At 39.2% G+C, this 21,754-nt stretch overlaps 1 protein-coding gene across 3 annotated transcripts in view; it reads left to right on the top strand.

The window, feature by feature from the left end:
• cntnap2a (contactin associated protein 2a) overlaps positions 1-21,754 on the top strand; it is a 384,317-nt gene that overhangs the window by 232,900 nt on the left and 129,663 nt on the right. For all 3 annotated transcript variants that reach the window (XM_065471641.1, XM_063483821.2, XM_063483822.1), the window contains 4 exons: positions 8,821-8,983; positions 14,882-14,988; positions 18,114-18,233; positions 19,110-19,225. In XM_065471641.1, coding sequence (XP_065327713.1) covers positions 8,821-8,983; positions 14,882-14,988; positions 18,114-18,233; positions 19,110-19,225 — 506 coding nt within the window. The remainder of the gene's footprint in view (positions 1-8,820; positions 8,984-14,881; positions 14,989-18,113; positions 18,234-19,109; positions 19,226-21,754) is intronic.

The raw sequence follows: 21,754 nt of genomic DNA, 5'->3' as shown, positions 1-21,754 counted from the left end.
TGAGTCATCTATGCTGTTCATATAGAACTTGTTGGTTTTGTAGTTATTTGTAGATAGTTTTTAAATCTAAATCAATATTTCCAAATCACCCATATTTGCACATGTGTGTGTTACGGCAAAAATTATCAAATTTCTTTTCTGCTAGGCAAAGTTTAACAGAAAGTTGCTCACTTAGCAAGAGCCCAGGCACAGCAACATCACCATATATATAGGGGACACAAACTATAACAAACAGACACTCACAGAGAGATAGAAAGAGCGATAGCACAAGCAGCAGCCTCAATCTGTCAGAATTAGGAAGACGCCAGGTTAATGATGCCAGACACCTCTGTCTGTCTGTTGGAAGATGGTCCGTATCTAAGTGTACTTGTGTGCATGTGTGTGTGGGTGTGTGTGTATGTGTGGGCACCTGTATGAAATTACAGTAACTTAGAGAGATAGTCCAGCTCTGATAGCTCCATCATGCCTCCCCCACCCCCATCCCCACCGCTCTCTATCTGAGCACAATCTCCTCCATCGAGCAAAATCATTTCCCCAAGCCAGTCAATAAGGATCAGAGCAGCCGACAAAAACACAGCCCAAGTACTTTTATTCTGTTGTCTATTTTAATTTACTATTAGCTGGTTTGAGTAAATCCCCAAGTCCATGATGACTCTGTACTTTTTTTATATATGAAATCAAAGTCTGTGAGACCTTGATGGGCTAATGGATTTTTAGTCTAGAGTCTGTTACATCTTTGAAGGATTCTGAAGGTCTTTTGTCAATCTAGGCTGTTGCAGAATCATTGAATTTAATTCTTCGTTTTTCATTATTGATATCCCAACTTTCTCTCTCTTTTTTTAGTCTTTGTCTGTCTTTTATATCTCCTCTCTCCTTTTCCTTCTCACCCTCTAGTCTCCACTTGATGCAATTGGTGATTTATTGATTTCAGTAAACTGAGTTGTGAATCAATAGTGGCTGAGAGGAGAGGAGAGGATCTCCGCAATGTCTTTACTCCATGAAGAGGGCAGAGGAGACAGTTAGATGAAGGAAGTCCAAAAAAGAAGAGGAGAAATAGTACAAAAGAGTGACACGCAGGAATGGCAAAATACAGAAAGAAGGTTTTATAAGGTAAATAAAAAAAGGTTAGAACATTAAAGAGTAAGGCAAGGCCAATTAATCTATGACGAATACTTCAAGCAAGTTTTCTTGTGTTTTTATTTAACCGATGGTACTTGAGTTGAGGCACATTTGGCAGTTTTTGCACTCTTGAATTTTATTGGGTATGACACAAGAACCTTTGCACACGGATTTGGAGATTTTCTGCCATTCTTGTCTGCAGATCCTCCTAAGCTCTGTCAGTTTTGATGCAGATGGTCAGTGTTCATTTTTAGGTCTCTCCAGAGATATTTCACTGAGTTCACAGCAGGGTTGTCGTTGGGCCACTCAAAGGCATTCACAGAGTTGCCACTCCAGTTTGTTTTTTGACGGGGGGCTATATGCTTATGGTCATGTCCAGTTGAAAGGTGAAACTTTGATTCAGTCCTGAGTGCTTTGGAAAAAGCTTTCTTGAAGAATATGTCTGTATTTTAGCTGTTAACCATTCCCTGAAGCCCAACTAGTCCATACAGAAAACATCAACTCTACATGAATGTGGCACAAGCATGCCTTACCACTGGGATGGTATCGGGCATGATGAGTAGTAGTGATGGATGGTTTCCTTAGGCGTGACATTTAGAAAAGAACTATCTGGTTCTTGTTAGCAGTATGTACTTAGGCCCTTTTCTGGCAGTTGCTTAGTTTGACCAGACAGCCAGCTCCAGGAAGACTCCCAGTTGTCCCAATCCTAGATTTGTGCATTGACCTGATCCTGCCCCTTGACTTGTGCAGGTAGTCTCAGACCTTGTGGCTTTGCAACAGTATTCCCTGTCACCAGGCTTTTGATTCCCAGATCATGTCCAGTCAGTAAAATGTACCACATTGCAAAGATGAGCAAAGAGAAGAGAAATATCTAGAAACTGAACAAACCTATGCTAAATTTCAAGTTTGGGTATTTCAGTCTCTGGGTCTGAATGTCAGTCATATTCTTTCTTCCAATAAATTTGCAAAAGATTCTCAGAATAGATTTTTATTTGGAAAAGATTAATTAAAAAGAGCAAAGGTGAAAGGCTGATGGTGATACATAAAAACTATGTACAGTGCACTGTAGTATGTATTCTACACCACTTTGCAGTTCACTTGCATATAAACACATACAGTATGTAATCACATATAAACACTAAATACACATTGCAGCAACTGAAAAACACAGCAATGTTTTTCAGTAGTTTCTTCCCTTTGATGGAGGTAGTGCGCTGAATTGGCAGGAACTGTGACTGGGGTTTTTCTCGTTAATTTTACATGACATAATGAATGCTGAGGAGCAGGGAGCCTGGTGGTAAACACAAGTTTGAAGGCTGCAGGGGATACAAAACTGTTGATTATTACTATGGAAAGAACTACAAAATGATATTTAGGCCAGCGCTTTAGTGGCTAGGGAAAAACTTTTAGGAGCTGTTTCATGGAAAACAGTGTGCACTGATGCAGCTTGTGTTTAGCTCTTAGGGTTATTTTCATTTTCTCTTCATTTTGCTGTGATTGGGTTTGGTATATTTAAATACTGTAGCAACAGAGAAATTCCATGTGGAGCAGTGTGTGAATTTTAATGGCAATTTCCATCTTTCATTCAATATCTTGCCTCCTTGTTATCAAAGAGGAAGCCTAAAATCCTATGTGTGTCGGTTAAGTTAGTACGCAAGTCTGTAACTCACATGAAAAGATGGGTGTCCTACATACACACAGAACTACGTTAGCTCAGACAAAATATCCAGCACATGTATTCAAACCATCCCGCTCATCACATTCAGAGGCTAATTTCCATCTCAGAGGTAACAGAATAATATAGTGAATGTACAAAAGATAGTTTAGCCTTTGGCTTGCCCTCAATTACTCTCTCTGATCGCTCGGCTTGATGAGTCAAAGAGGCCAAGCCCATTAAGCTGTCCTAAAGCTCTCTAACAGTATTCCATCAGCACTTTCACTGTGACTGAGACTGTTCTATCAGTGAGCCACAATTAGCAGAAACCTCATAGTATTATGAACAATCCCTGTTTTTTATATACAGGACAAGGCTTGAGTTAATTGCTGTGAGTAATTTATGTAGGTGCAGCCATCCAGGTAGCCATCTGCTTCAAATCACATGGCTGTAAGGCATCAATCTGCTGTGCTTCCGCTGGCAACAGTTGTAGATCAGAGACCACCAACTGAACCCTACTTTGTAAACAAGTACCATGCGACTATGTAATAGCAGAGATATATTTTATGCTCTTGGTTTTATGTTGTTTCTGTGCTGTTCTTTGTTGTCAACCCCATCTTTGACTCAACAATTTTGAATTAGGATTTTTATAATAACAAAGTTGTTTTTTTAGTTTAAAAAGTTTAAAAAAAATACATATATATATAAATTAATAACCACAATGATGTGTCATCTCTTTCTTGGGTTTTGTTCTAAGTCACGAGCATTTGGTCTCCATGAAAAATAAATTAGCAAAATAGGAAATGAAAGTCTAGAGCAGGCTTGCCCAACTCCAGGCCTCGATGGCCGGTGTCCTGCAGGTTTTAGATCTCACCCTGGGTCTACACACCTGAATCAAATGATTAGTTACCAGTTCTCTGGAGAACTTCAAGACATGTTGAGGAGGTAATTTGGCCATTTAAATCAGCTGTGATGGATCAAGGACACATCTAAAACCTGCAGGACACTGGTCCTCGAGGCCTGGATTTGGACACCACTGGTCTAGAGTAACTATTCCATTCACTTTGATAGCATAGCACCCTAACTTTGCTAGGGAGTTAGAAGAAAGTGGGTGTGACTATCTGCCTCCTTCTATAATCTTCAGTTATATTTTTATTTCTGCCACAACTGCTACATTAAAGCACATTAGCACCAATTAGGGTTTTATTGAGGTGTGACTGTCACTAATAAGTAAGGATGTACATACAGTATGACTAACACTAAGTCTGAGAATGCATGTTTTACATGCTTTACTTAGACCCACACACACACACAAATACAGCATATAAATGTCAGTCTGTATTTAATCAAATGGCAGCAAAGTGTGTGTGTGTGTGTGTGTGTGTGTGTGTGTGTGTGTGTGTGTGTGTACGGGTTCGTACTATCCTGGTGGGGACCAAAATCTGACTTTTACTATCCTGGTGGGGACTTTCTGCACCGTGGGGACCAAAATCCAGGTCCCCTCGGGGTTGAAAGCAATTTTCACACTCAAAATGCGGTTTTACTGTCAGGGTTACAATTAGGTTATGGTTAGGTTTAGGGTAAGGGTTAGGGTTAGGCATTCATTTTTAATGGTTAGGGTTAGGGTAAGGGGCTAGGGAAAGCATTATGTCAATGGGATGTCCCCACGAGGATAGCAAACCAGACATGTGTGTGTGTGTGTGTGTGTGTAGAATTGGCTTATATGAACAAGACTGTTTTTTTCTTTTGCATAACACAGTCTTTCAATGCTTTTAACATTAAAATTAATGTTATTCATATGTTATATGAAGGCATGCATATTGACATGAAATATTTGCTAATTCATGCTTTTATTAAATAAATAAATTACCCAGTTTAAATCAGTGGTAACTTTTAATGTATTTTTATTTGATTTGATTTTGACTATGATGGAACATTATGCAAATGAAGTACCATTCCCAAGGAGTTTAAAGACTATGCAAATTGAGTACATAATATTTCCCTTTATTGAGTATTCTTCCTTATTTCCTTTTTTTATATATATTGTCTACAATGTGCAGTTTTTGCGTGTCGGTTAATAACAGCTAAAATAAGACCGCTTTGCTTCCTTTAAAATTATGTAATAATTGACAGTGCAAATCTCTGAGTTCTGCAGCCATTCAACATTTTTCCTTGTGATGTAATAGCCCTGCCATTTAATTTCTGTGCCATTAAAATTCACTTGGAACCTCTCCCAAGGTTGCAAGGTTATAAGATATTATACTGAGGATGTCAGTGGCAAGAAAGACCTAGGCTTTGAGCCTTTGAACGTGCCCTTTACTCTTCCCTCTTTCTTCATTCTATTCTTTTCAGGTTTCTTTCTGTTTTGCTCCTTCAAATTTCCTCCCTACCTTATGTCTTCATTTTTCTCATTATTTCATTTGCTTTAACCTCTTCCTTTGCCTCCCGCTGGACTCCTCTCCTGCTCCTCTCATCTCCACTCCTCTGTCCATTGAGCACCTGCTTTTAGAAGCAGTCTCCTGAACCCAAAGCCCATTTTACGGAGAGTAGTTTTTCACTCATGACGCTACGCTTAGAGAAATTAGTAAGTGACTGGCAGAAGACATCCATAAATTGAATTTCTCAAGAGGCACGACAGGGAGACGCACACAATCACACATAAGTGCACATACACGGAGACACGAAGTCATATTTTCTATTCAGGAAGAGGGGAAAAAATTGATACACTAATGAGAGAGCAGTCAATTATGGGACGTTCCACTCTGAAGCTTTCTAGCATTTGATAACTGTCTGTAGGTGGGGGCGAAAAGGAGTATGTAGTGTTTCCTATTGTAATGTTGAAATCTTGACTTTCTTATACATTTGATAATACTGAGTGGTTCCAAATATTGTCACAGCTTTTCATAGCTCATTGCTTCTTTTCATCATTTTGGAAATGATAGAATGGCTTCTTTCACATTTTCTATTTGTGAATAAATGACTCATCGTGACAAAAGTCCTACAGTTGCTTTCCCATTACTACACATAGACTGTACACTATGACACAGTATATTTTTTGACCTTCTTGAAACACAGCATTGTAGTCCTCCAGTGCTTTCTTTTGGTCATTTTAGTATCTTAAGTTCTTGCTGTAACTTGTAATGAATAGCACATTTTCAGCCATGCGTCTTGCATGCCGTTCCTTTTACATCCTAACCTAACTTTACATCCTAAGGCTTGTGATGAATAAGACATGACACTCTGGCAACCACATTTATCAAAGTGCAGTCCATGTGCTGTATGTGCATCTTGTGTCATTTTGTGTAAGTGCATACAGTTCTGTTTACGTGCATATCAGCTAAGGTGCCACATGATTTTACTGACATGAGTTTTGTTTGACATTAATGCGAGTTATGTTTGTTTGAGAGTGCTCTGAGGACTTTTTTGGACAGTTAGGGGAAATTGCTAAGGGACAAACTGCAGCAGGTGGTCACCAGATAAGCACTTTCCTTTCCTGGGGTGCATTCTTGGTTTTGTGTGAAATTACATATTGTGTTTGGCAATAGTTCTTGTCTCTTCTGAATATATTCTAGAGTTACATCCTTGGAATATTTGTTTAATAATTTACCTCTGAGCATATTGGCAGATTTCCAACCTACCTCCTCCTGAAGCAGACACATACCTCTAAATGTAATGGGTTTGGAAACATAGCCTGAGAGCCAGCCGTGCACAGGTAGAAGAAAGCTGGTGCTGGTCTTTCCAGTGTGCATTGTAAGACGAGCTCTTTAGGCCCAACAGGGGGGTTGTGATAGTGTGCCAACAAGACTGCAGGGGGTTATTGCTGTTGTTCCACATTCTGAACGGTTATAAGAAACAGAGTCCTTCTGTTTGTAGTAATACTGCAAATTAAAGCCAAGAATGACATTGAAATCAGGGAGAAATAGGTTCTGCTTATTCTTATCTAGAATTTAGACTAGAAGATTGACTGAGGTGTGGTGATGCATTTGCTTTGGTTCCAGCAATTGTTTTGTCTTTGTTGGACTTTCTATTAACAGCGGTCTGAATCTTGAACTTCTTGTGAGTATAGCTGCATTACATTCATGCAGTGATACATATTTTAAAATCATAAAAAATTAATTTTCTTGAAGCTTCTTGGGGAAATAAAAATGTTCCCAGGGAGGCAGACTAAAACAGAATTGTAACTATATATTAACATTGGTTATGTCTGGTCATTGCTTTAGAGTAACAATAAAATAAAATGCTGTACTTTAAATCTATTTAAAACTCTGCTACTGCAAAATGTACATACTCTCTGAGTCTTATTTATCCATCTATTAATAATTTAATATGCAATATGGTAAAAGGAGCATTTATAGCGCTCATTCATATAGATAAATGATCACCTGTGTCTTTTAAATAGTGATTTACAGATGTTTGGATTCATTTAGCTTTTTCTAGATATCAGATTTTTGCCTTTGTTTGCTGATTGATGATTAACTTTTAATCCAAAGTCAGCTGTCACCTGAAGCGTGCCGGTTTTAGTAGAAATACAGGTGCATTTCAATTATTGCTCTTAAAAAAGTATTTTGCATCAAAAGAGTAAATTATAAAGTGACACCTAATAAACTAATCGGATATAGTGTTGAATTTTAATTGCAAAAAACACCCAGTTGGTGGCTTGAAAAGAGAAGCAGAGAAACAAACCTCCCGCTGGCTTTCATGGCCGAGCAACATACATACATTCACCCATAGCTTCATGCATGGTGCCACTCATTCTGCCAAACTGTCAGGATAGCTGGATTTCCTTTGCATTTATAAGCTATCCACAGGACACAAAGTGCTGCCAGCCAGCTGCAGTCTGCTCTGTTTCCCATCTTCTCTTCCTTTTCTATGTCTCCCTTTCTGTCTTTCTCTCTCTGTGTGTTTCTCCCTGGAAAAAAAAAAAAAAAACACCAGGCAGGTGTGGCAGGAGAAGAGACAGATGGCAAGGATGACAGGAGAAACTTTTTGGGAGGAGGAGATGAAAATCAAAAGATGTGAAGAACAGGATGAATCCAGCAAACGCACACAGACATACCCTTATACATACTGTTTACTTTCTACTGTTTTATATGCTTTGTGTCAGGGACATAAACTACAATTATGTCGATGTATACACACACATACACACACACACCCAGTGCACACGCCTTGTATAATAAGTCTCTTTGATGCTTTGGCCTTGAAGCTGATAGGCATGCTGGAGAGTGTGACAGCTTATATCATCACGATGATGGAGATGTCATTGAGCGGTTGTGTTTTATGAGTGACCCGTGTGCTGTTGGACTGCCTGTGCTCTCTAGATTTACACTCGCATACTGCATGCTGTGCAACTATTATACAGAAAGCACGAAGGCAGATTTAAACATGTAGAAGACATGCATGTAGAGTACATGTAAACCTGTCATATATCAGTGAAGTTTTGTAAAAGATAAAGAATGTTCAAAAATGCACACTGGAATAATATTGTGTGTATAGTTTTGTCCTAGCCTTGTCCCCTCTTCAGTCAAGGCCCAGTGAAACCTCTGGACGGGCCATTGACTCCTGTACCTCATAAACGTACAGTATAGAGTAAAATCTGTATGTCCTCTAGCCTATTGCAGTCTTAGCACCAGCATTAAGTCTAATGGGCCTTGCGGATAAGCTCTAAAACAAGACAAGTGATGAAGGTTCATGGCTGTAAAAAAGGGGACAATAACCATTCACTGGCCAGGTGTGTTGTTGCTCATCAAGGATAATGTCACTGTTTTGTTTGATGTCTGCTTTCTTGCAAGGTCTTCTTTTCACGGTGTGTTTTAAATTGTGAGATTGCAGGAAGAGCATAATAGGATTCTTTCAATCTCCCACTTCTTTCATTTCACTATTAAAACAAGCTTTTATGCATCCCTTTGTTTCTGTTCCTTCTCAAAAATAGTTACAGCATTTTTTCCACTTCCAACTATCTCTAATTGTCAGTAGAAAATTGCCATTTTTTTATGTAACAATGTTTTACTTTCTTTTCTTTTGTTTGTTTCTTGTATGGGTTCCAGGTTATTTTCTGCAAACACTGTTTCCACCAACCCAACGTTCGTTTCAAGGCTGCATGCAAGCAGTCTTAGTTGATGACCAACCTGCTGATCTACATGCTGTGGAGAAAGGCACTGTGGGAGCTTTTGAGAATGTCAGCCTGGACATGTGTGCAATCATAGACAGGTAAGAGTGGGTCAGGCATGGGCAGAGGACAAAAGCAATGATTGATATAAATCAACTGGTTTTAAATAGGAAGAATCATATACTAGACAAGAGCGCCATGTGGAGTCTTTGAATTTCGATCCAGAGACTTATAGCATAAACATCCACTTGTCTGTTTGAATCAACAAGTATGTGAGCGTATTGCTGTCTCCTATCTGCTTGTCAGATATAGTTGATGGGGCAAATTACAGTGCAAGGAGGTGTGTATTTTATCAGTGGAAAACATTGAACAATCTTAATCAAACATCAAAAATGAGCCATGCAGTTCGGTTTTATTGCCAAGGATACCAGACATGGAAATTCTGCACAGCACCTCCCAATGTTGGCTCACTGTAAGCATTCATTAAACTTGTTGACATTTCAATTTATTTCCTTGTCATGGACTAGACAAACGCATTGGAATGGATTCGCCATACATGCAGTCACCCATGCCTTGAGCTCTATTCCAACATTTGCCTGCACTGAAACGGATGCCTGTGTGCAAAACCATTTAAACTTTGAGGACAAGTTTAACCCCAGTGGTGTTAGTCACGTATTATTTAGTGATTTGTCTTGAGGTGAGGTTTGTCAATGACCTTCATCGATATCCTTGGTGAGCGAAGAAGACACCAAGTACCCCTGCTTGATTGTGATCAATTTAGGTTCGCCACAAGTGGTCTGACTGGCTGGGAATCTTGAGTTCAGACGACTGCTTGGGCACACACTTACACAGGCAGACTCATCACAAAAAAATCCTGTTTATGTCAGTGTTGTCATTGGCATTTGTATTTTCAGATAATGTTTCTATTAAAGTGTTTGTGGCAGTTTAGGCCACCTAGTTTACAACTCTAGTCACAAAATCCTTTTTGTGCCCTACTCTCCTCCAATAATGAATGAAACGTATTGTATTTGTTCATATTGTGTTTATTCTTACAGTGTACCTGGAGGGGGTCAGGAGGAGGGGCTCTGTGAGGCAGAGTATGACACAGTGTGTGTCATACCTAATATGAATGATAATAATAATTTTGATTTGAAATGTCATCCAGTAAATAGCAAAATGCTTACAAAGTCAAAATTTGCATTTTGACTCTGTCTGACTCTGTTTTGCATTGTGCTGTGCAATCAAATGCCCAATTGAGAGGTGCTAATTGACTGAGTCAGCCAGAAGACTGCATTATTATGATGTTTTAATTTGATCAAATGTTACACACCATTGTTACAATTTCACTTCAACAGAACACTGATGCTGTTTATTTTGTGTAACTGCCTCTATGTGACGTACACTATACTGTACGGAGGAACGATCACAAAGATGAGTGACCGAGAGTGTTACAGACCACTGGAAGTTGGCTTTCTGCTGCTGCATATTGAAAATGCAATAGCAGATGTGCTGACAGTTCTCCAGAAAACTTCTGCCTTCACAGGTGGAGAAAAAAAAACTGTCCATGGCCAAAAAACTTTATTTTGGACGTGAACTAACACAGAAGTTTCCAAATTTAATGAAACTATCCTATTCTCTGTGCTCCCAGTATTGCCCAAGTCTATTACTTCAAATGTTTTGTATAAGCCCTGCAGTACTTGAGGTGGGCCTTGTTCTGCCATGGAAGATGAATGGGTGCACTGTTACCATCTAACTAATCAGAATGTCTTTGAAGGCAGTTCAATAGCCCTGTCTGACCTCCCTTTGATCAATGCCGTTCCACTGTGAGATTGTGTTTAGTGTGAGATAGTGGAAGAAACAAAAACTACACACAACCTAACAGACACACTCTCAGGTGGACACATAGCTGTGCCCATGCAAATTCCCACAATGTCACTGTTGTTCTGTAATACTGCCGAGGCAATGAGTGCAGAGGCACATAAAACCACACACGCTCATAAATTTGCCGAAATGTCTTTTTTTTTTCAGGAAAAAAAAAGCCGCATATATAGTTAGTATACTTGAGTGATCACAGCTTGCTGAGCATAATGTCTTTTGTGATTGTCAATTGCAACCCTCTGTGAAAGGCCCTTTATCTGAACCTTGTTACACTGTAAAAACAAACTTTTAAAAATATACTCAATGAAATTGATGTAACAATTAGTACACAATTTGTTAGGTGCGCTCTACTCTATATTTGTACTCAAGCACAACACAAATAGGCAAAATCTACCTAACCTTTGTCAGTATGTTACACCACTACAAACCTTTTTAAAAAATGACTAACATTACCTCTGGATTGGAAACGCCTAGATTAAGTAGGAACATTAGGGAAATGTCTTGAAAATTATCAGAAAATTTTTGCATTATCCATAACAAGAAGCCATGCTACAAAGATGTAACTGGAATTGAATCATGGATTTTTTTTTAAATTTTTGGAGCCTTGCAGAAAAGATTAGCGCTAATGCTAGTGCTTTCATCATCAACATACCCTCTGCACCACTGATGAATAGACTTGTAGTTAAGACCGCCTAAACCAAGACCAAGACAATACCAAGACCAGAGGATATCGAGACCAAGACAAGACCAAGACCAAGACAGACCGAGTGAAGACAAAGACAAAGTCGAGACGAGACCGAGACAAAAAAGTCTTTAAACTGCAGCCTGCTGCTTCGTTTACGGGTGTCAGGCATATTTATGTGTTTTTGCGATGCACTCGCACAGCCCTCCTCACCGCTGTCTACTGTCTCACTCAGTTACTGAGAGGACAGACGCACGCTCCACTTGACTGTCGCTCTCACCCTCTGTTTTTCACATAATGATATTATCCTATATCCTCGCATGTGACTGGCCACAATATGGAGGGATTGGAGTATAGCTGAGCCACTGTGTGAGAGCTGAGCAGCGAAAGGAAATTAAGTGTGCGTGGGGCTGCACGGCGTCAAAGCGTTAACACAGTAAGCTCGTTAACTTGAAGTTAACTCTACTTGGACAAACTGCCCGAAATGCGCTGACAGAAACATTTCAGGGAATTTGAGTCATTCTGCACTCCAGATGCATTACTTGCATTAAAAATTTTAATCACGTTGACCGTGAGAGCTGATTAATTTGCGTTAACGCGTTAATTTTGGCAGCACTAATATATATATATATATACACTTATATATATATATATATATATATATATATATATATATATATATATATATATATATATATATATATATATATATATATAAGTGTATATGTATGTATGTATATATATATATATATAAGTGTATATATATATATATATTATGCTAACAAACATACACGGGTAAGATCTTTAAAGACTTTTAGTTTTTTCATTTGACATCCTCTGAAAATAAGTTTTACAGTGTAGTTTATAGAAGCTACCATGTGCTGTGCAAACTAGTGTCACACTAGAAAGTTTTTCACAGCTTTTAGACTGCCACAGGGTCAATTTTGTACATAGCCAAATGCTTGTCAAATAATTTGTAGCCTAGCAGACAGGCAGGATTTTTATTTATTTTATTTATTTCATTTTTTTACAGCACATGCTGTCTCCCTCATTTTCCAAGTACACTGAGTCCAAATATACAAAGAGATCAAAAAATGGCCACAATTACAACCCCCTCTGCTGTCAGTGAAGCTATCCTATGCTATGTGAACAAGGCCAAAGTTGTATGTCACTTTCATCAGTATTGTGTGCACAACAGCAGTAATCATCATGTCTAGCTCCAGAGGTGGAATATTTGTGCTGCTTAACTGCCCGACTGCCAGTGAGGCTGGAGAAGAACTCAGCATTTTAAAGGACCCCTGCAGCTTTTATGAGTCAGTGTTTGTTTGTCCTCCAGCTCGCTTTCCTGCTAACATCATTTTATTACATTCAAGTAAGCAGACTTAAAAATTCTAATCGCATAACTTGTACGTGACTGTGTGTGTGGAAAACCCCGCTTTAAGACTCCCGTGCCTCGGGATCCATCCCCACAGGCCTGCAGGCAGATCAAACCACAGAACTTTGATGTGCTCGGGATTTGGGTTGGTATTCAAATTTTAACAAGAAAAACTGTGATGTCTTAACTGCTGTGTGCTCAGTGCTGCGTTCACACTCTGTTTACTTCCATCTGTGAATATAGAGACTAAATTTTAACACTAAATTGTAACAATATGCTTTATGTTAAGAAACCTAAGACGGAACACTGAGATTCAGCATCATTAGCAGGTCTGTCGCCTCGTGCACTCAATAATCAATGACGTTTCATTTTATTATAGGCAGACACACACTTCAGTAGTCACTGACAGTCTGACTTTATTTAGTCGCACATGGTCTGATTAAAACTGAGTTATTCCTGACTGTTTACAGTTAGCCAAGGTCACCAGTAGATCCTGCATTTTCTTTCACTGACACCTGGGTGTCTTGGGACAAGTATTGCTGTGGGGGTGGGGGGTATCAAGTGAAGGCATTACTTGCTTTCTTTTGTTCTTGTGAACACCTTGAATAGAAATGTTGACAGATTCATTGAACCTATAAAGCTAATAGCGACATCATTGGTTGTGAAAAGAGTCCAAACGGGGAGAAAATATGTGGAAATTCAAAGAACGAAGGTTCTTTGCCGAGTTCTATTTTAAATTATTAGAAATTATCATCATACTGACTGATATGTTTGAATGGTTTAGATCTTATCACTGGTTTTGTCCTTTTGAATCAGCTTTTTTTACAGTATAAATATTTAGTAGCCTTTGCCTGCAAAGGTATGTGTGGTAGTTTTCAAGGGCCTAATGTCAGTGAAATTATAAAACTTACATTAATCTCAACTCATAGAATCACATTCTTTTATTATTATATTGTAAGACTTCTGTGTAGTCTCAGGTGAATAGGGATGCCTCTCTGTCAGTCCTGTATTTCTTTAGATAGTAGCTACCTATAGTAATGGACTTCTAAAGAAAATCTCAATGTGGTCACAGTTCATTTAACCTACAAGTAATCACCTTTTAATGTATTTCCTTTCTTTTTCATCGAGTTAGATATAGTGCACCTTAACATTGTTTATCACAAAATTTAGATATATACTGATCTCCTGTGTTATAAAAAAGAAGTTTTTAATGAGATGTCTATATGGGCATACAGAAGTCACCAGTTTCCTATTGCAAGTTTGTCACATTAAATTGTTAATTCGTCATATTACCATAGCCCAGAATATTCTGTTGTTCTATGAAAAGGAGCAAATTGCCAAAACAAAAAGCAAAGAAAATTTTTTGTTTGTTTGTTTGTTTTAGAAAATAATCCACTCCTCTCTTCACAACCTAGCACCATCTGACTCTGTAAGAGATCTGTTTCCAAGTCAGAGACTCTAGTGTATTTGTCCCACTGCTCAGCTGCGAATTAGAACGTCTTCTTTTTTTTCTTTTATAGTTAGGTTCAATTAAAGCTGGGAATAGAACTAAGAATCAGAATGGGATATCTTTTGTTTTGGAGAACAAAAATACTCTGTTGAGTTTGGGCCATTTTGAGAAAATATTTGATAAATGGTCTGGCACTTACATGGCGCTTTTCTACTCAGTTGAGCACTCAAAGCGCTTTCTGGCTCAAGCCCCATTCAGCTAATCACAGAACCATTCATACAGCGGTTTTATCGATGGCACACACTTTCTAACATTCACACGATGACTCATGGTCCAAAAATGATTATAGTTAGAAAAGCTTTTGTTGAAGCTTTTATTGTTTTCTGATCAATAAGCTTTTTACCGTGATAAATTGCATTAAGTAACACAATGTGCTGTTGGATGGGTGCTATCAAAGTATCATTAAAAATGTAAAAATAAATCTATAAAAATCGATGTGCTTTCCTTTCAAAATCATTGAATGGTAGTGTATTTATTTATAAAGCAAACTTTTAAAGCAACAAGTGTTGAAAACATTTCCTGGAAAAGTGTTATTGCTGTCGTCCTCTGTCTAGATGTATGCCCAATCATTGTGAACATGGTGGTCGGTGTAAACAGACCTGGGACAGCTTCAGCTGTACTTGTGATGGAACTGGATACACTGGAGCAACATGTCATACTTGTAAGTATGTGTGTGTGTGTGTGGCGAGTTGTGTGCACAGTTGTTTGTTCGATTCATTTTTTGTTTCTTTGTGTTCCCGTCAGTGAAACAACACTTTAGGCCGCTCTGCTCTGCCCATATGTGTGTGTGTGTGTGTGTGTGTGTGTGTGTGTGTGCACATGTGCATGTGTGTCTTTGATTTAGCCTTCCTCCATTCGACTTTGAGTGATTAAGCTGTTTGTTGGTTTTTTTTCTGCTCAAAGCCACAATTCTCATTAGAGGGACAGATGAACTTTTGAAGTATTCATGGGATTCAGGCTTTTCTGACGACACTGTGTGTTTTGTTCCGACAGAGAAAAAGGAATACGACCCAAAAAGCCCCACAACACAAAGAGAACAGAGTCGGAGAGAGCAAAGCGGGATTTTTTTTTTTAAATGCTTAACAATTTGAGAATGCCATCCCTCCTCCCATAAGCCTCAAAGATTGTTCTCTTTTAAGAGAAGGCGGGGAAGTAAAGTTCTGGAAATAAATCTAAAAGGGCAGATTTAATATAATGGAAGTGTGAGAAAGCCAGAGGAATAAAGTGAGTGAAAAAGACATTTTTTCAAATTTAGGCACTGCAGAGTTGGTCTAAGTAGGTAATAATGAATAGATCATAAAAAATACAGAACAGATGAAGCAAGATGCACATCGAGAAATGTCTTTGTGCAACTGCATCTCTCTATATGTGTGAATCTGTGTCCAAAATTGCATCCCTATTTACTATATACTTACTGTATAACATACAGCCCTGAGTTTCTGGGGCTATATGGAAACACTATGTAACCACATAGTGCTCTGCGATGCATTGTGCTGCATATGTGCCAAAATAACAGCTGTTGGTGATGATACATGAAAGAAAAAAATGAGTAAACAAGGTGCTGACTTCACGCATGCCCTCTGAAAAAATTTGTCAAGGATTAGTTAGGACTAATAAGAGACAGCCTAAGGCAGTAGTAACCTAGAAATGAAGGTCTCTGGTTTCCGGCTATAAAGGTGTGAGGCAAATCTGGAGACCTGCCAGTAAAGTGTGGGGAGAGAGAGTGAATGAGCAACTCTTTTCACTTCCTTAAAGACTCACTTCTTTGTCATGGACCTCTAAATAGTTTCTCTGGTGGAGCTTGTCGGTGGCAAAGTTGATGAAATGGAATGGGCGGGCATTTATATAGTGCTTTTTCAGTCTTACTGACCACTCAAAGTGCTTTAGAGCAACAGCCACATTTATGCATGCATTCATACAGTGCTTTATTCTACATTTAAGCACCTTATTAACCCAACATGCACAAAGAAGCTGAGGTACCTGCAGACAGCACACATGGGTACAGGGCAAACCTTATGACCATCAGAATTGCACTTATAATTTGAGGTTAGCATTGAGGCAGCAGTGCTAACCTCTGGACTACGATGGCAGCATAAATAAAGAATGAAACAAAACAATGGTGTAATTTGACACCATGAAATGATTTAAAACATGTCATCAAGTAAAGACCCAGGAGTGTGCAGTAGTGTCCCATCCTTTAGTGATTAGATACTTAATAGTCAATTAATGGAAGAATAAATATGTTTTAACCATATTCTGAGATAAAAACAATAACTGAATGGTTAATAACTAACAAAAAGAGTATACAGTTTTGAAAACTGCATTTTAGTTCATGCCAATTAACTACTTTGTATTTTTTTGTCATTAAAAAATAAGCACAGGGTTACCAGCATTTACAGCTTTTATTTTGATATTGTATTGCCGTAAGCTCCTTTCCAAATCCCCCTAGTATTCCACTCTGATGGTAAATATTTGCAGACATAATTTTTGTATTGACTTATTAAATATTCTAATTAAGTTCCCTCTGGAGAAATTTCTCTGTTCCACATTGAATCTTTCTGTTGTGGTACATAACGCTGAAGAAGTCCTAGGAGAAAAGCTGGCTATTAAACTACCATTGTATTACAGCCTTTGACCAATGGCTTTGAGCCAGAACAGAAACCTTCAACCTCAAATCTCTTTGAGATTTCTCAGTACGGTTACATCCTCCCAACACTGGTTTTGGTTAACAAAAAAAGTCTCCTCTTATCAGAAAACCACCCTGCAAAACTCTGAGATCAATGAAGTAGTCGGAGAACATATAGAAAAGGCTGAAAAATAAAGAAACTGCAGACAGAAATAAGGAGTTGATAGCAGGCAAACTAAGAAAGAACTATGAACAAATTGCAGGCTCTTTTTCTTTTTAAACTCATTGTTAAGCCTGTGAGGAGTCACACTTCAATCAAGAAAGTTTCACTTCAAGTCACGCTCGCAATTCACTTTGATGTGTAATTCTTCCTGCTGTCCCCGTCCCTGTCTGTCGGTGTGTACGTCAACACAAACACAACATCAATATGTTGTCAGCTAGATTGCTCAAGTGTTAGGGAGAAGACGCCGCTCCTTGACAGGCACTGAATAGAGACAATGCGGTGAGCGAGGCAACCATATAAAATTGCCTTTTGGACTAAGGGGAAAATAAAAATAGGGGGGAAAAAAGAAAGAAAGCAGCTTTGGAAACGGAGTTGCTATTTTAGGTCCATCGTGGATTCGGAAGCTTCAGTTGCTGAATTAGATAACAAAACAGAAATGTTACTCTAGCATTTGTCTATAGTATATTTCTGAGTGGCTCACTGTAGCCTCTTCTCTCGCACCAGCCTCAGGGCAAAAAGAAAAAAGAAAAAACTGCCAATCTATGAACGCTTTTCTGTTTATGGGGAATCAACTGCTGATTTTGCTGGAAAGCCAGGCCTTAACACTGCCACCACCCACGGCCATTTTTTATTTTTATTTTTTGTATTTTTTTGCCTCATTGGTTAGGATTTATAAATAGGAAAAAAAGTGTTTCCTCATCTGTCATCCATTCAACAGTTGTGCTCCTTTAAATATGGATGTTCTCCAGTGTCAGTGTATATCTCAACATGACGTGGTGTCACACTGAGTAGGTGTCAAACACAGACTTGTATTGTAAGCCTAATTTTGGGGAGGATGTATAGTGCGCTGGATTTTCTTGTGTTTTCCTTTTAATACCCATCCTCCTTCAACTGCTCATGTTTGCTCTCATTTTTCTTCACCCTTGCTCTGCTCCAGCGATCTATGAGCCTTCGTGTGAGGCCTACAAGCATTTGGGCAAGTCTTCCGATGCCTACTGGATCGACCCTGATGGCAGCGGACCTCTTGGCCCCTTCAAAGTTAACTGCAACATGACAGGTGTGTGTTTCCAGTGTGTGTTTGCGCGTGTGCCTTCCATACTGTCTAGCCCCAGTGACCTATGAAAGGAAATAAACTCTGCAGCCCTTCACGTTCTTAACCTCAGAAGGCAGCAGCCCTAACCTGTTATATCTGTGGTTTCCATGGCAACATATTCACAGTAACTGACATTTACTTCTGAAGCAGCAGCAAACACAGATACTGAGATGCACATGCACATCAAAACACACGCCACAAACATATACGCAACTAAGCTGTTATGCAACTCTAGGAGTGCTCTAAGGGTCTGTGTGACACTTCTTCTGTCACACACACCTGCACACTTCCATGAACACACACACACACACACACACACACACAGTGGAATAAGTAGATAGTCTGGAACAGCAGAGCATGCAGGCAGAGCAAAGGCGAGACTTTTAATGAAATGTCACTGCACTCCACTGGCTGGCCCCTTAGTCACGCTGAATAGCGCACTCACACACACCTCTGAAATGTTAAGAGTTTCACGCTCTCTCTCTCTCTCCCGCACACACACACCTCAGAAACCTGAACCGCACACACACACACGCACACATTCCCTGACTGACAGTGTGAATGAACAAGGAGCTGTGTGAGTGACTGGTTCGTACTATAACAGGACAGAAGTGTCTATTAAACCCCGGAGTCTCATAGCCGTAACTTAGATTACACGGAAAGAACTTCACTGCCATGACAGCTAAACTGCCGCTTTGTCTGTGCACTCATGTGTTGCTATGTCTGCATGTGCGAATCGATTGCATGTGTAAAATTAAACGAACGATCTAATAAGTCTCCTAGGTTTAAATTGCGCTATGGCTTGTTTTCATTTTGAATGTGTTTTGTCTTTTTTCATAGAGGACAAAGTATGGACCACAGTGATGAACAACCTGCCTCCCAAAACCATAGTCACAGGCTCCAGCAGAAACAGACGGACCGTGTTACAGGTCAACTACAGTGCCTCAATGGACCAGGTAATGCACTTGAACACGTTATGCATAGAAAGTGTTTTGTCTGCAAATAAGGCAACAGTAGTATTATACTTAGGTTTAGAAGCCAAAAAATCATTTTTTTAAAAATGAAAAGGAATATATTATGAGATGGAAAAAAGGGTTTTGATTTGTTTGAATTGTAGCCCTCAGGCTCTGGGCTTCTCCCTTAGTACATGTTATGAACAATGAGAACTGTGAGGATTTTTTTACTGACTACTGCTAACATCTGTTTCGTTTTAGATGATTTTATCCCACCCTTTAAAAGCAAGCCTAATGTGGTGCATGGCACACTTTACTCTGCTGTTGCTGACAGGACCATAAGGTTTAATTTTTGGGCTGTTTTCTATGAGACCTCTGCTTGTGAAAAAGCAGCTGCATTTTTTTCTGTGTTAGCAGTCTTCTTATTGTTTGCTGAAAAAAAGGCCTTTATTATTCCTATTACGCCTAAGTCACATGGACTTGAATTAGCATTAGCATTATGCATGCAGTGTGTGAATTAAAAAGTAGTGAAGCAGTTATAAAACCCATGTCTCTTTTCCCATGGCACAATACTGTATTTATTAAATGAATATGTGCCGAATAGTTCAATCATTACAACTAATCATTTATCATTTTTTTCTTGGCGAATACTGAATGCACTTGTGGAGCTGTGCCTCGAGTTGTATGTAAATTGAAGTTTTCCCAGAGCTAATGTGTTCCCCAGCCTCTTTAATTTCTGGTTAAGTAAACATACAGGCAGAGCATGAATTTGGGTGAATTTGTGAGTTTTTACATATCAGTAGATACAGTGATTAGTGCAAGATATTTGAAAACTAAAAGGACACTTCATTGGTTATACTGTCCTAGTGCCACATTCGACCCCCATTTTCCTTAAAAACTGTCTTAATTTCTTCATGTCATAGATTTAACAAGTTGCTGGGAACATTCCCCAGAGATTTTGGTCCATGTCGACATGATAGCATCACAAAGCTGCTGCATTTTGGCTGCACATCCATGATGTGAATTTCCCTTTCAATCACACCCCAAAGGTGCTCTATTGTACTGAGATCTGGTAATTGCGGAGACCATTTGAGCACAGTGAACCAGACACCAGATTGAGATGATTTGAGCTATGTAATGTAGTGTGTTTTACTGTTAGAAGCAGCCATCAGAAGACACTGTGGTCATAAATAGATAGGCATGGCCAGCAACAATACTCAGATAGGCACTTAGACACTGCAGCACTTAGGCAATCATACGTACTTAAGACCCCAAAACTAGACAAGAAAACATGCATCATCATACCACTACTAGCCTAAGTGCGAGGCAGTTGCTTTAATGTCGTTCATGCCGGCACTACCGTCAAAATTTCTGTCACAGCAGAAATTGAGAATCATCACAGCAGGCAATGTTTTCCCAGCTTTCTTTTGTCCAACTCCTGAGCCCATGAGAATTGTAGCCTCAGTTTCCAGTTCCTGTCTTGACAGCGGTGATACACAGTGTGGTCTTCTGCTGCTACTTCAAAGATGACCTCTGCCAACTACAAGGCAGCAGTTCACCCAGAGAACTGATGCAACCTTTGAACTTCAGCAGGCCATCTTGATCATGTCATACCTAAATGCACTGAGTTGCTGCCATGTGATTGGCTGATTAGATGTTTGCATTAGCCAGCAGCTGAACAGATCCACCTAATGAAATGAAATTTCTGCATGGTTCTTGTAATGATCTCACAAACACAGGATGGTCTTTCACTACAGTAACAATTCGAGCATTTCTTAGCTCAGAGTATCAAATACATTTTTTCAAAGCTGCTCCCAACTTGTTACTTTTGGGCAGTCAAAAGACTGGGTTAGTATCATATCAATGTGCCAGGTTAATACTGTGAAGGGTCATACTTTAAATGAAGCCAAAATGTCTTCTAAAACATTTTTGGTTCCTAAACAAACCAAAGCAAAAAGTGAAAGTGAAAACAAAGTCACACAAACACACTGAGCCCCAAAATGGGAGACAAACCACGGTCTTCTGACTGACAGAGCTGTTACTTCCAACCTCCAAATGCGGATTTTGTTCCTCTTTAAGAGGATTGTTATCACTCGGCCTCTGCTGTTCCTGCAGCTGGTGCTTCAAAGCACTGACAGCAGAGGTCCTGGGTTTAGAACACAGTGAGCATTTATGCAGCAGCACAGTTTTTCTTCTGTTTTGACAAAGTTGCTAAGTTTATGATCACAGTATAATACAGCCAGAGCTACAGCACTTCACGTATTCAGCCAGTCTTTCAAACATACTGCGATATACTAACATAACAAGTGTCCATCATCATCCCCTCATCACCTGCCTGCTGTGCTTCACCCACACACAGTTCAGACTACCTAAATCTCTTCTCACACTCAAGAGTCAATATCTTAATCTTTCTGGTGAGTGATTATAGATTGCAGTTGTCACTCACAGTCAAAAGAAAACTGTGTGTGTGAAGTTTAAAGGCACCCCAATGGGAAGTGACTGCAGGATGACTATGACATTACATGGTTTGAG

The sequence above is a fragment of the Pelmatolapia mariae genome, linkage group LG9 (assembly GCF_036321145.2).
Source record: "Pelmatolapia mariae isolate MD_Pm_ZW linkage group LG9, Pm_UMD_F_2, whole genome shotgun sequence".
Taxonomy (NCBI): Eukaryota; Metazoa; Chordata; class Actinopteri; order Cichliformes; family Cichlidae; genus Pelmatolapia; species Pelmatolapia mariae.
The sequence above is the reverse complement of the archived record's forward strand: the minus strand, read 5'-3'. Positions and strand labels throughout refer to the sequence as shown.